Source organism: Dromiciops gliroides, chromosome 2 (assembly GCF_019393635.1).
Source record: "Dromiciops gliroides isolate mDroGli1 chromosome 2, mDroGli1.pri, whole genome shotgun sequence".
Lineage (NCBI taxonomy): Eukaryota > Metazoa > Chordata > Mammalia > Microbiotheria > Microbiotheriidae > Dromiciops > Dromiciops gliroides.
The window spans coordinates 316,757,645-316,773,567 of NC_057862.1; the positions used below are offsets into that span (position 1 = coordinate 316,757,645).

Here is a 15,923-nt window from a genome sequence, read left to right on the forward strand (position 1 = left end):
TGGGCCTGAGACCAATTCACATTTTTGAGGCTTTGATTTTGACTTTGTTTCTTCTGAGTTTCTGCTTTGATCTTCCTGTCACTATTCTTTGGTCTGTGGTCAGGTTCCTTTTTTGTAGTTTGCTCATTTTTCTAGCTCATTTCTTGACTTTTAACTTTGTTAAAGTTGGGCTCTTTTTTCCAGAGTGGAGGGCACACTATCCTAAACTTACGATTTTTTTGTGTAGTTGTTGTCAGAGCTAGTTATGGAGAACTGTAAGTTTTCAATTCTTCCAAGGTGATAAGATCAAAGGAGAAGTGTGTTTGCTACTCTCCTGGCTTGTGCCCTTGTTTCTTAGTGACCACACACTCCTTTCTGCCTTGAAACTGTGACCAGGGTCCTCAATTCCCTGCAGCTGCTAGCTCAGGTGTGCTAGTGTTCCTGTTTGCCCTGGGACTGTGACCTGGACACATGGTCAGTAAAGCAGTCCTATACCAAGTGCCAACAAAGGGATCCTTGCCTTCTAACAGTTAATTGATTCCCTTACAGACTGTGAGCTGAAAGCTCCAATGGATTCAGTAGCCCCCAAGACTTGCTGGTGGCTTATTGGATGCAGTGTGGGCTAGCCTGTACTCCATTCTCACTCTGGTGAGGCAGACCTTTCCTGCTGACCATCTAAGTTGTCTTGGGCTGGAAAATTGTTTCTTCCCTTCATTTTGAGGCATTTTAAAGTTGTTTGGAAAGGAATTTGGGATTACTTAGGTGAATCCCTGCCTTTTCTCTGCCACCTTGGCTCCCTCTCCATGATTGTAATTCAGGCAGTAGCTTAGACACATTTGGAAAGGCTCATTATCAAAAATTGGGTCGCCACCTAATAAGTTTTCCAACCTGTACTAGGTACAAACAGTGGTCAAAATTATTGGATATTTTCAGGTACTCTAAATCACTTCAAATTGTTTAAATTCATACTCTGATCCTGAAGGATAAAATAACTGGTTTTGCAATAATATAGAATTTCCCTGTGCTCTTTTGCAAATAGCCTTTTAAAAATTAGCTTTTTTGGGGCAGCTAGATGGCACAGTGGATAGAGCACTGGCCTTGGAGTCAGGAGTACCTGAGTTCAAATCCGGCCTCAGACACTTAACACTTACTAGCTGTGTGACCCTGGGCAAGTCACTTAACCCCAATTGCCTCACTAAAAAAAAAAAAAAAAAAAAAAATTAGCTTTTTGTAAGTTGGTCATTCTCCTAAATAAATAATTTTTATTGTCTTATTCTATTTAATTTTTTTGGCAGGGCAATGAGGGTTAAGTGACTTGCCCAGGGTCACACAGCTAATAAAGGTCAAGTGTCTGAGGCTGGGTTTGAACTCAGGTCCTCCTGAATTCAGGGCCAGTGCTTTATCCACTGTGCCACCTAGCTGCCCCCTATTGTCTTTTTTTGAAAGAGAAATAAAAACCTTTTACGATCAATAAATAACTGGTTTCAAGGACAGGTTAGTAGTGGAAATGGGGAAACCCCATGTGCCTGGCATATAATAAGTGCTCAATAAATGTTGATTGGTCAATCGAAGCAAGAAAAAAAATAAGGTTTACCACATTTATTATCATTGAGTTCACATTGAGTCCTGTTACGGAGGTGCAGAATTCCCAATGTGTTAATTTTGTTTTAATACTTTAGCTGCAGGTAACATGATAAACTGAAGTCAGCAAAATGAGTTTTTCCAAAGAAAATTAGGACAGACATTTAAAAAATATATTGATATCTTTGTTTTTATATCACCTGCATTTATTTCCCTCTGCTTATTTATTTCCCTCTCTTTTCCATACCCCAGCAGTCTTAATGCAGTTTTAAGCTATTAAGTAAAGCTTTAGCTGCGCTAAAACTTTTTGGACACCTTGTATACTTTCCACATATACACCCCTACCCCAGCCTCTTCATTCCATATAGTAAAGAATAAAAAATGGGAAGTATCTTTTTTTTTGGGTTTAGTTTTGCAGGGCAATGAGGGCTAAGTGACTTGCCCAGGGTCACACAGCTAGTGTCAAGTGTGTGAGGCCAAATTTGAACTCAGGTCCTCCTGAATCCAGGGCCAGTGCTTTATCTATTGTGCCACCTAGCTGCCCCAGGAAGTATCATTTTAGCAAAACTGAAAAAGCCTTATGTACTGGGGTCCATAGGGGAACATTTGTAGGTAGGCATCTGGAGGCAGAAAAGGAGGTTGTGAAAGAGAAGAGAGGGACTGATTGGTTAGGTTAGTGAGGTAGCAGAATCTAGTAAGGTGCACTTCCTGGAAGTCCCAGAAGTGGTCATGTCAAATGCAGCAGAATTCTAGATGATGATTGTACAGAGGCCATTATTTCTTGCTTTTATCTTCAGGAGCTGAGCTGTTAACTCTACAGGGTGTGTCTGACTCCCAAAATATACTTGGTAAGAATAAACAATGAGCTAATTTTTCACATATTTTATGATATATTAGTCTACCTAATTTTTACTATGGAATGAAAAACATTGTTACCATTTGCATTATTTTACCTTTTTTTTTTTTTTGGTGAGGCAATTGGGGTTAAGTGACTTGCCCAAGGTCACACAGCTCGTACGTGTTAAGTGTCTGAGGCTGTATTTGAACTCAGGTCCTCCTGACTCCAGGACCGGTGCTCTATCCACTGCACCACCTAGCTGCCCCTTCATAGTCTTTAAGCCTTTGGCTTCTTTCATATTTTACTAACATATTATTTGCCACTGCCCCCTATACCTGTGTAAGGGCCAAATTTAATATGGGGAGAGTTAATTGGGTGGCTTGCTGTATTATTGGGGTTCAGAAAATAATGAAGGACCTCTAGGTCCAAAGTTTCCTCCCTTCCAAACTGCCTTTTTTTTTTTTTTTGGCAGGGCAATTGGGGTTAAGTGACTTGCCCAGGGTCACACAGCTAGTAGGTGTTAAGTGTCTGATGTCGGATTTGAACTCAGGTCCTCCTGAATCCAGGGCCGGTGCTCTATCCACTGTGCCACCTAGCTGCCCCTAAACTGCCTTTTTTAGTTATTTCTCCCAGGCCAAAGCCAGTGAGAATCAAGGGCATATGTTGACTTAGGAGAGCTTATCAGTTTCTTCCTAGAATTATTCTACTTTATGAATTCCAACAGATGGAGATTCATCACCTACAATGATCCTTATGATAATATTTTTGCTTATGTTAATCATAGTCACTGATTCCATTTAAGTCTGGGTGGTCAAGTAACTTGTAAAATGTTGTACAGTTAATCCTCAATATTTGTGGAATCTGTATTTGCAGATTGGTTGTCTTTATAGAATTTGTTTGTGATCCAGAAATCAATATTGTCAGCATTTTTTGTGGTCATTCAGGGACATGTGCAGAGGAGTAAAAAAATTTGAGTCACCTGATGCTCACATTTCCAGCCTAGTTGAATTAAGACAGTGCTCTGCCTTCTTGCTCCCATAGTTTAAGCAAGTATCTTTTTCATAGTCTTGTGCCATGTTTTTTACATTTTTGTTCCTTTTCATTGATGATTTTGCTGTTTAAAATGTCCCCAAAGCATAGTGCTAAAGTGTAGTGTTCCTAAGCACAAGAATGCTGTGACATGCCTTATGAAGAAATAATATGTGTGCTATTGGCCTTGAGTTCATTGTTAATGAATCAGCAATGTGGTACATTGAGAAAAAGGAAGAGGAAATTCACTGATCTGTATGTGAGGCCTATCTAGAAAGTGATAAAGTAAATGTTGTGACCAGAGGCTCTTTGATGTACCTAATGATGTACTTCCCTAGGAGAAATGGTTCAATATTCGCAAATATAGTGTTCCTGGTGACTTTATAGAACATAACTATTGTAAATAGTGAGAATTGTTTCTTTTTGCCTTTTGGCTATGATCAAATCAACTCTACCTCCTCCTTTACCTGTGTCTAACTTCACTGACTAGTTTTATTCCTTAAATTTCTTTTTCTTGTCTTAGTACTATAGGTAGCATTTCTTTTCTTTTCTTTTTTTTGGGGGGGGGGGTGAGGCAATTGGGGTTAAGTGACTTGCCCAGGATCACACAGCTAGTAAGTGTTAAGTGTCTGAGATAGGATTTGAACTCAGGTCCTCCTGAATCCAGGGTTGGTGTTCTAACCACTGCACCACCTAGCTGCCCCTGGTAGTGTTTTTAAAACAGTATTGAATGATAGTGTTGATGATAATGGACATCGTTGTTTCAAGCATTTGTTATGAAAAGACCTGAACTGAATAGAAAATTTGACTTTCAAATACAAGACCCTGGAGAAGCATAAAAAGATAAACAGGAAAAAGACTTCATGAGGGATATTAAAAAATCAAACTGTTTATACATGGGAAGATAATACTTCGAACTCATAAGGACTATTTCTTTTTTTTTTATTAGTAGAATCTTTTATTCATATTCCAATATAAGTTTCCAGAAAAAAAAAACCAACAAAAATTTTTTCAAAAAAAAAAATCTTCCCAACTACACACAGGAAGGAGGTTCAAAAGGAAAAGGGTAGGGGGGCGCCTGTCCATCCAACCTGGGCCCCCCCCCCCCAGGTGTAGTTTTGGCAGCAACAAGTGGGTGGGGGAATGGCCCAAAAAACAATGGTGAGGGAAATGGTGCAGAAGCCTTGGGGAAGAAGGGGGGAGCAGGGAAGGTCAATATTGAGCGTTGAAGGTGGGAAGCCATTTCATAACACTTCTTGTTGATCATTCCCCCATGGATACCTTCCTTCCCCATCAGCAGGACTAGCGTCTTGGCAGTCATGGTAACAGTGAGGTTGAATGTGGGAGCACCTCCAGTGCTCTTTGTCCGAAGGTCCATGGTGTACTCCCCATCTAGCAGCAGCGAATCCCTGATCACTGAACATTTCTGGCCCCCAAGTGTCAGCCCATTCACGAAGAAACTCGAATGATCTTTGCCGACCAACACAGCCACTTCAGCTGGCGTGATATTGGCGAAGGTTTTCCTGGGTACAGCGGCTCAGACCGAGGGCGAGCCCTTATATCCGACTATGGCCGCGTCCTGACAGGTCCCCTCCGCAATGAGGTTGTCGATGTAGGCGTTCCAACCGGCCATAGGGCTGGCGGTCTGGCTCTGCTGCTACTGTGGGCAGGGGGTGGCGGAGAGCTCGGAACACGCGTAGCTCCATAAGGACTATTTCAGTCAACAAAAACCTACATTTTCTCCCTCTGCCCATTGAGAAAAAAAAAGAAAACACCTCATTACAAACATCTATATTCAATCAAAACAAATCATCTCCCGCGCAAGTATGTCTCAATCTGCATTCTGAGTCCATTACTTCTCTCTCAGGAGATGATCAGTGGAGTCTTTCAATTGCTATTTTGCCCACTAAATCTAATATATCAGGGCAGTTTTCCTTTATAATTTCTTATAACATAATATGATAATGACTTTCAGTTTGTTTAAAAATTGTTAAATTATCTCAATCCATCCATTTTTCCAGGTCAGTTGTTTTTCTAGTGAGAGATTTCACATTTGCTTTTTTCATCCTTTTGACTTTATTTTTTCTTGATGTTTCACGGTGTCCATTAGTTTGTACTTGTTAATTCTGATTTTTAAGGAATTGTTTTCTTCAGTGAGCTTTTGTTCCTCTTTTTTCCCCCCCATTAGTCTATTTCTGCTTTTTAACTTTTGTTTTGTGCCTCTTTTCTAAGCTGTTAATTTTCTTTTCATGATTTTCTTGCATCATTCTCATTTCTTTTCCCAGCTTTTTCTCTACTACTCATTCTATTCTATTTTATTTTATTTTTTGGTGGGGGATGAGGATTAAGTGACTTGCCCAGGGTCACACAGCTAGTAAGTGTCATGTGTCTTAGGTCAGATTTGAACTCAGGTCCTTCCTGAATCCAGGGCTGATGCTTTATCTGCTGTACCACCTAGCTGCCCCAAACTCATTTTATTTTTAAAATGGTTTTTTAGCTCTTCCAGTAATTCTTGTTTGTTTGGTGAGGCAATTGGGGTTAAGTGACTTGCCCAGGGTCACACAGCTAGTAAGTGTTAAGTGTCTGAGGCCGGATTTGAACCCAGGTACTCCTGACTCCAGGGCCGGTGCTCTATCCACTACGCCACCTAGCTGCCCCCCCTCTAGTGTATATTTTGACTTTGAATTCTTCTCACCTGGAGTGGGAAGACACAGACTTAAGCTTCAGGCTTTTGCATGATGTGGTTTTCCAAACTGGTTCTGTAAGTTTTTAATGGTTCCAAGTTGGTGTGATTCAGGGAGAAGTTTGATCACCACTCCTTGGTCTTCAGCCTGGTCTTTAACCAGGAAAGGCCCCTATTCTCCTACAGCCACAAGTGCCTTCTGCAGCCACAAGTTCCAGTGCTCCTCTTTGCCCTGGATTTATGACTCAGAACTACCTTTTGGTTTAGGTAATGGAGTTGCCAAACAGTACCTGATTCTGTTCTGGTCCTAGTACTTCTAATATATTGAGAGTTTGCCTTTTTATGGCACAAAAATTGAGTCTTTACAGAACCCGTTTGGTCATGCAAAAATTTCCATTGAGTTTTTTCACCTGAAAAACTAATAGAAATGGGAGAATGGCAAAAAAAGGGCAAAAGAAACTTTTCTTGGCTAGTTTTCATAACTTTTTTCTTCTGCCCACCTTATAAGGTTAGGGTCAAATATTGATAATAGGCAAAAGAGCTTTGAAAAATGTCAAGCACTATACAAATACAAAGTGGTGTTACTACTTTAGGTGAGGATATTGACCATGATACTCCCAGCTATCCCCTATTTTATCAGGTATATCCCCTAGAGCTGAATTGCCTCTTAGTAAGTCATTTTTTTTTGTTCATTCGTTTTAGTCATGTCCAAGTCTTCATGACCCCATTTGGGATTTTCTTGGCAAAGATACTGGAGTGGTTTGCCATTTCCTTCTCCAGCTCATTTTACAGATGAAGAACTCAGGCAAACAGGATTAAGTGACTTACCCAGGGTCACACAGCTAGTAAGTGTCTGAGGCCAGATTTGAACTCAGGAAGAGGAGTCTTCCTTACTCCAGGCCTGACACTTTATCCATTGTTGCCACCTAACTGCCCTAGTTGTTTAATTGTATAACAGGGACTAGATTTCTGATTTCATTGGTGTCCTTCTACCAATGCATGTCAGCAGACATGTCTAATTTATACTATTTGAGAGTAGTCTAGAGCAGTGGTGTCAAATTCAGATAACAGGATGGGGAATAGAAGTTCGCAGCATATTGACTTTGAAAACCATAAATCAACATTATTTATGTTCTATTGTGTTTTTATTTTTTATTAATTTAAAAAAAAGTATTTCTCCTCCTTGCATTTCTCTTTTGTGTGGGGCAGTGAGGGTTAAGTGACTTGCCCAGGGTCACACAGGTTGTAAGTGTCAAGTGTCTGAGGCCGGATATGAACTCAGGTCCTCCTGAATTCAGGGCCAGCAACTTATCTACTGAGCCACCTAGCTGCCCCTCTCCCTTGCATTTCTTTTCTTTCTTTTTTTTTTTCTCTCCCTTGCATTTCAACTGATTTCTTCCCCCAGTGATTGACACCTTGGGTCTGGAGCACTGAGAATTTAAGTGATTTACCCAGAGTCAACATTTAGTATTTTAGAGGTCAAACCTGAACACAGATCTTGTTTTGAGACTGTCTTTGTTTATTCTATACTGCCTGTTTTGTTAGTGTACTGTGTATTAATATTTTCTTAAATTTTATCCTTCATTTCAAAACTTTTGTTTTTCTCAGTAATATTCTCTGCCTTTACTAAGACGATTCTCTTCTATTCAGTGGGAGGTGTAATTTTTGATTCGAGATAAAAATACTGAATTATCTTCTATCTTGAGTGCAAATCTTTTTTTTTCTTTTTTTCTGGGCAATGGGGGTTAAGTGACTTGCCCAGGGTCACACAGCTAGTAAGTGTCAAGTGTCTGAGGTTGGATTTGAACTCAGGTCCTCCTGAATTCAGGGCTGGTACTTTATTCACTGCACCACCTAGCTGCTCCCCATATCTTTTTTTAACTGCAATGTTGCATTCATCTTTTTAAGGCTGTTCTCTCACCTACTTTTTAACAATTGTCCATGTTGTGATGTTAAGGTAATGCTTGCTTTCTTACCTAGAGCCTTTAGGTCAAGTAAATAGTATTCCTGGAGGCTGGGGTTTTAGTGAATCATTTTAGAAAATGAATTATGGAAAAAATGAATTATGTTGTTCTAAAGAACTTTTCATTTTAGAAAATGAATTATGGAAAAAATGAATTATGTTGTTCTAAAGAACTTTTTCTTAGTTCTCCAGCATCCTTCTTTTGACTATTTCTTTTAAGGATTACTGGACTCATTTCTGATGCAGGAAGTCCTGAGTAGGAATACCTAAGGGAATGGGTTGGGCAAGTATTTTCACTAATTCCACTAGTGCATCTTTACTAGGATGAAATTTAACATTGATCTTTGGCAACTTTTACATTAAAATTTTGTTCCTACTGTATTACCTTTGTTTGTGATATATAATATACAATCATGCATATAAAATTATTTTAAAGTGTATAATTCAGTGAACCCTGTGGATAATATAGAAAAACACATTATAAGTCTTGTCCTAGTTCTTCATGGACTCATTTTTCTTACCTTTAGCAAATTCATAAAAAATGAGGATAATACTAATTGACTTTTGTAGGAAAATAATTGAGAAGAGTAATTACATTTTTATAGCTCTTTTCAATTGTTAAAATAAGCATCCTGTAGTGGGGAAGTGTCATAAATATGAATTGTCATAGATGTTATTTCCATGTAATTCATATTACTAGACAAGTGCCTTAATATTTGGTTTCTCAGATGTTTACCATACATATTTGACACTCCCTTTTTAATGCTAAATGATAATAATTGAGAACTAGTAAAATGTTATATCAGTTTACTTTTGGTGCATTTTTCAAATTATATTACTATCGTATTATGTCCTAAGACCTGGTCTGTGACTGTTTGATTCCTTGGTTCCTGAAAGATAGTTGTTTAGCTCCATTGCCATTTATTTAGCCATGGTTGTCATAAATTGCTTACATTCCTTAAAGTTAAATGAGTTTTCCTTTATTAGCAACTGTTTACATTTTTTTTTAAAGCCCAAATAATGACAAGTTGTTTGGATCATTGAATGACTTTAAGTTACTTAGTATTGCTTTTCCTGTCTTCGCCTGGCCTACACTGTATTTGAAGCCACCATCTTCACTTAAAAACATTTACTTCTAATTAAATAGTTACAAATTGGGTAGTGTTTTTTTTCCCCATCAAATAAAAGTTCAAAATTGGTTTTTATCATTGACTTTACAAAAAATACTTTAAAGTGATAGTTTAGATCTGGTAAGATTTTTATAGTGGTGTGATATATGTGGATTTTTCTAAAGATAGGACCAGGATAACTGATACATATTAATTTAATGTATCTCGTGTTTATAAGTAATACTTTCTAAACGTGTGATATGGTTTATGAAGGCTTAAAATATGTTTTTTGTTTCATCTTTTATCAGCACCCACCACACAAGATCAGACACCAAGTTCTGCTGTTTCAGTTGCCACACCTTCAGTTAGTGTTTCAACCCCAGCTCCAACAGCGACACCTGTACAGACTGTTCCCCAGCCACACCCCCAGACATTGCCTCCTGCAGTTCCTCATTCAGTACCTCAGCCAACAGCGGCAATACCTGCTTTTCCACCTGTAATGGTACCTCCATTTCGTGTTCCCCTTCCTGGCATGCCTATTCCACTACCAGGTAAACCAGCATCTGATAATTTTCTTATTTGCTATGTTTTTCATATGTCAGCAAGTTTGTTCTCATGTGTCTGTTGCATATGGAATTTGCCTTGAATCTCACCCATTTAAAAATGTTTTTTGAAAGATTCATGGCTTATTGCAGTAGTTTCTCTTTTAGTTTTTGGTAAATGTATCTTTTGTTTTTGTATTTTCACACCCGATATATACACCAGTTGTCAAAGTTAGTCATCTAAAACATAGTTATCTTGAATATTAGCTTTAAATGTAAAAATTGGTATTGTTTTTGCATTTTACATGTTTTAAATTCAGTTATTTTTAAGGGATCAAGTCTATTAATGGAATAAAAAGTGTTATACATTTTATGGACATTAAACTATGAAATAGAATGCAAAGATTTAATTTAAGGAGAAAAACCCTAGACGCTAGAAAACTTTCTGTAAGACAAAGGCCTAGATCCTATCTTAAGCTGAAATCAAGGCAAAGTTTAATATTTTTTACCAAATAAGAATTTTAATACTTGAGGGGTGGAGAGTAAAATTAGTGAGGAAACTTTAAAGGTAGTTGAATGAATAATGGTAGTGCTGGTTATTCCTAATTTAGATCCTCTTGTTCTTGCCAAGGACATTTAAAATAATAGAATTTTAGAACTCGTCCTTGGATCAGTCTTACCCCCTTGATTTTTTTTTTTTAAGTGAGGCAATTGGGGTTAAGTGACTTGCCCAGGATCACACAGCTAGTAAGTGTCAAGTGTCTGAGGCTGGATTTGAACTCAGGTACTCCTGAATCCAGGGCTAGTGCTCTATACATTGCACCACCTAGCTGTCCATAGAGGTTGTAAGTTGCCATGGGGTACATAGTTAGTAGTAGAGCACAGGTCCCCAGATTCAGTCTAGTGATTTTGCATTATATCTTGCTATTAGCATCTCATGTTGATTCCTTTTGAATCAGGATGTAGAAGTAGTTCAGAAATAATTTTCAGGCATGTACATATCTAATGCAAGCATCACTACTTCTTTAGATGTAAATATTTTGTTTTTTGAAATCAAATTAAAGGAAACTTTCTTCAGATAGCCCTCTTTTTTTTTTTTTTTTTTTGGCAGGGCAGTGAGGGTTAAGTGACTTGCCCAGGGTCACACAGCTAGTGTCAAGTGTTTGAGTTCAGGTTTGAACTCAGGTCTTTCTGAATCCAGGACCAGTGCTTTATCCACTGTGCCACCTAGCTGTGAGCCCTAGCCCTCTTTAACAAGAAGATTAAAAGATTGGCTTTTTGTGAGCTAATTCTTTTATATGATTCAAAGTGATGACCAAAAGCTTGAAAGAATCCTTATTTTTCCTGTTACTTTTTAGATGATTGTGAGAATAAGTATAGAATGAGATAGTCCTATATGTGAAAATAATTTGTAGAAAATATCAACACATATTAAGTAACATAAATGTAAGAACAAGAGACAAAATACACTTCCTAAACATTAGTAAGAGTCCTTGTTCTGAAAGTCATGTAAAAGACATCATTTGTCTTTACTTTAATCTTTGGTATAATTGATATTTTAGAAGTTTTATCTCAAGGAGAAGAGCATTACTGTTCTTTTCCAATTTAAAATGCATTTTATTTAGGTTTTTAAATAACATGTGTTTGCCAAGCTGATAAAAATGACAGGCTTTACTTAGAAATTATTGCCCTATGACTAATTGTAGTTTTTAAGTACTTGTCAAACTGTTCACATTTATTAATCGGTGATGACTTGGAGCAGCTCAGCAGTAGCTCAGAAACCATAACAGCCTTAAAGGTAGGAGATTTCTTATTTCCAGGTGCCCAGCCCTCTTAGAATGTAAATCTCTGGCCTGGTCCAGTTCTGTTAAGGCTACTCCTAAAAACTTTGGATTCCTATTATCTACTGAATAAAGTTCAGACTCCTGAAACTGGCATTCAAAGTTCTGCACAATATGGTGCTATCTTACCATTCTTGCTTTATTTCCCTCTATTTTCCTTTCGCATACTCTTCACTGCAGCTCAGCAAAACCACTTGTTATCTCCAGTACAGATCCCATACTCTCACAGACTTTGTGTCTTTGCTAATAGCATATACCAAAAATTTAATTGCTTGAATCTTAATTTCCTTTATGTTCAAGAAAAGGGAAAAAAAAACAACCCTGTCATTCTTTGCAGTATGATTTTGACTTGGTTATAAATCTGCCACTTTTTCTTTTAAAAAACAAAGAATTAGTGGAAGGGTTTTCTGAAACGGGAAAAAAACTTTCTCTTATTTTAATTTCATCTTTTATTAGTTCCAACTGCATAAGATGAGATCTCAAGTTCTGAACAGTTGAAGGAGTTGGGCATGTTTAGGTTAGAGAAGATGAAGGCAGGGGAGACTGGTGATATTATTTGCTGCCTTGAAACATTTGAAAGGTTGTCTTGGGGGAGAGGTACTCGATTTATCCCTTGTTGTTCCAAAGGGAAGAACTAGGACCAGTGGGTAGAAGTTACAGGTAGGCAGAATTTAGCTCTATAAAAACTTTTGTACAAATTAGAATTATCCAGTATTGGAGATTTGTGCATTCTGAAGTAGTGATCTTCCTGTCACTGGAAGCAAAGTTTATTAGGAATATCGTAGAAGAGATTATTTAATTAACTCTCTTTTGCATGTAGTAAACTCCAAGGAACCTTTTAAAGTTCTGTGATTCTTTGGGGAAAGAGGCTAATAGAGTGAAAGTAGCGTCATAAAATCTTACCATTTCCTTTCATTTCTGTTAATACATTCTTTCAGAATGTTTCATTGAAGTTGGAAGAGGAAATGTAGAAATAGCACTTTTATTCCTTCTTCATTCGATTTATCTGTTCCTTATTTTTATCTCCTTTCCTCCTTTTATACCCTTGATCTCACCCTGGGGCAAGAGAAAGAGAAACAGCAAGTCCACAGCAGGAACAGTAACAAATTCATTACATTTAAAGAGCACCAATAGTTCTAAAGTAAATGACTAAAGGAGGGAGAGAGGGAGAGGGAGAGAGAGAGACAGTGATTAAAATAAGGGAAAAGAGAAGAAATAGGGGAAATGTGAAGTAAGTAAAGGCATCAGAAAGAGCAGTGATAAGGACCATCAGTTGGAATAGGATTATAGAATTGAGTTTCCAATTTTAGAAGTTGAAAAACCTCATTTAGAATTTTAGAAAATTCTTTAATTTGTGAAGTGTGGAATCTGTGAAAATTCCTACTTTAATTTCTGAGGTTAAAAGCTAATAACTTAATAAAAAGTATTTTTCTTAAAAGAACATACTTTGAAGAGACAAATATTTAGGATAGTTGGGTAACTGTTCCCTTAAAAATAGTTGAATTAAAATGTGTAATTATTTTCATCATATGGATGTGACCACCTAGACAGATAAGCTTTTGTCTTTTTATGTTTAGCATTAAAAAAATTTTAAAATATGAGTTTTTTTATGCTCTATATTTTAAAAAATGAAATAAGATACATGTTGGCCTAGCTGATTTAGTTAGTAAGGGCTAATAATCCCTAAAATTAATCTCATTTTTATACTATTTTCATATATTTAAAAATTAATGATATATTCATTGGGGTGAGGATAATCTTGAAATTACTCTAATTTATTAAGAAGTTCCATCTATAAAATTAAGATAATTGGTCTAGTCATCCTGCAGATGGCAGTGTTTATACTGACTTAGATCTAAAACATGCTCTAACTTCCTTCACAAAACGAATTTTTACAATGCATTCTTTTAAACATTAATAACACCAAATCTTAACTTGAAACAAACAAAAAAACCTAGATGCCTTGTTCAATACCATATAGTAGAAGACTTTTGTTTCTTGTTTAAGATTTAATATTTTTAGTTTTTTATTAAAATTTTGTATTAAAAAGTTTAGTAAAATTGGAGACATTCTTTAATCTTAAAAACCAATAAAACATAAAACTGTTTTATTCTAAAATTTTTATTTTAATATTTGTGTTTTATTAGTTTACAAACCCAGGGGTTTAATTTCATCTTGAGTGTTAGAATGAATTTTCCCTGTCCTTTTCAAGGATAAAAGATAATTTGAGGGAAAGCATGATTATTTTTTCTTGCTGCCAAAATGTAGTTATTTCCATCAAGTTCTCTCTTTTTACTTTTGTCTTTGATTATTCTTGAAGCCTAAATTAAAATGGTTATAATTTGGTTTTGAATTTCAAGCTTTCCCTTTAATCTCCCCTTCTGCCACAACAATTGTTTAGTAAGAGAATTATATATCTGAAAATTGCGTAGGGTGCAATTTTCTTCATAGCACATTTTATTCATTGATAATTCAGGTTAAATTACATGATTATTTACATGTAGTTCTCTGTGCATACCGTACTGAAGGAATGAGGGAGTGGCAGTTTTCTTAGTATCCTATGCTGCCTTCACAACATTCCCAGCTGTTGTAATTCTGTAGAACAAAACATTGCCATTCTATAGTACTGAGCATTGCCATTGTGCCACTATTTGAGCTTCACCTTGCTCCTTCTGTGCCATTAAAAAAAAAAAGTATGCTTTGCTTTGAGACATTTTCATCTACCCTCATTCCTTACCCTCTTCTTTGCCTTATTTTCCCTGCACGAATGTATCCATGCATTAGCTATTGCATGTGGTTCCTAGCAGCATAGTCAAACAGGAGAGTGTATTGTCAGTTTCATGCTGCATCGGCCTTCCTTAGTTTCTAAGCAACAGCAGCATGGGTTTTGATGTCCTATGGGAAAGTGACCCATATGAGAATTTTAAATGTGTGTGCATGGAAGAAGAGGTCTTCCCATATTGAATTTAAACCCCTGAGATTCCTCCAAATGTTGTTATGGTAGCTGGTTTAATATAGAGGTAACTGTTGCTATAATTTATAGTTAGTATTATTGACAATTTGGCACCACTTCCTGAAATGTCAGAGAAATAAGAAATTCTTTCCTGTGGTCTTTGTCTTTTCCAATGGAAATGGCATTCTAAATTGTACTGGTAAATTATTATTATCCTGAATCCCAGTGGTAGCTGACATACAATGGCAGCTTTCCAACATGCTTGCTTATCCATTTTACAGGTGTAGCAATGATGCAAATAGTCAGCTGCCCGTATGTAAAGACAGTCGCTACCACCAAGACCGGTAATTCTTAAAACCATCTTAGTTCGTTTTGTCTGTAAGTTGGCATGGTAGTGAATGTTGTTGTTTATATTTTTTTTCCCAAGTGAGTGGATTTTTATATTTTGCTTTCTTATGAGCAGTATAAATGCAGATGTCACATTTGGCCAACACTTAATTTTCCCAATAGATTTAGTATTTTTTGGTTCACAAAAACAAAATAAGGTCAGATTACTTTAATTATTACTTTATGTAATAAGTGTGAACTATTTCATTCCCATATACATAACATTTAAATTTTAGTTTAAATTTTGGTGTGTGTGTGTTTTTCAGTTAATTAAAAAAATCATTTCCATGTGTAAAGTGATGTGATTGTGCTTGCATGCTAGTAGGTATGTATGTATGACTGTTTGTATGTATAATGTAAGTTTACATTTTTAAGTTACTGAATTAAAGTGTTGCTAAAAGATTTTACCATGTTATTAAACTTGGACTTATATAAAGGCATTTTAATTAAATTTTTAGTTTTTATCTCTTTGTTTATTATGTAGGACATGAGAGTATGTTTTATTTAATATGTACTTATCTAGTTTGTAAAAAGTAAAGCCAAGACTTTAAAAAAACGAGCACGTTTTCTATGCTTATTAATGAAAATTAAAAGCTGAATTTTGAGAGATAGTTGAAGATAACAGGTGGCTTGGGTGAAGTTAAGTGTTAGGTGACATGAAATGGATTTGGTTAATATGTCATTGACAGTCCATGGACTTAGTGATTAATACCAATTTAGAACTAGAAGATTGTTTGAGATTTAATTATGCTTTTGATAGTGTTTTTGTCTTTTCATTTCCAAAAAATTAAAGAATTGTTATTTTTCTATGTTGACAGTATAATTTTATGTACTGTTGTATTTATAATTTAATGTTTCAGCTGTTTTCTTATTTGAAAATAATTTTAAAAAAGTTACAGTATGAGAGAAGATTCAACATTGACAATTCTTTGTTGTATTTCATGTATATTGATACTTCAAAAGGAAGGAAATCATAGACATCTTTAGAGTAGTACACTTTTTATGAGATTTTAGTCTC

At 36.3% G+C, this 15,923-nt stretch overlaps 1 protein-coding gene and 1 pseudogene across 2 annotated transcripts in view; one reads left to right on the plus strand and one right to left on the minus strand.

The window, feature by feature from the left end:
- Nucleotides 1–15,923, plus strand: part of TCERG1 (transcription elongation regulator 1) — a 64,680-nt gene that overhangs the window by 18,482 nt on the left and 30,275 nt on the right. The window contains exons 6-7 of one of the 2 annotated variants that reach the window (XM_043983625.1): nt 9,491–9,733; nt 14,800–14,862. In XM_043983625.1, the coding sequence (XP_043839560.1) occupies nt 9,491–9,733; nt 14,800–14,862 (306 nt within the window). The remainder of the gene's footprint in view (nt 1–9,490; nt 9,734–14,799; nt 14,863–15,923) is intronic. The other variant, XM_043983626.1, reaches the window with a different exon arrangement.
- LOC122740841 lies at nt 4,371–5,060 on the minus strand (annotated as a pseudogene).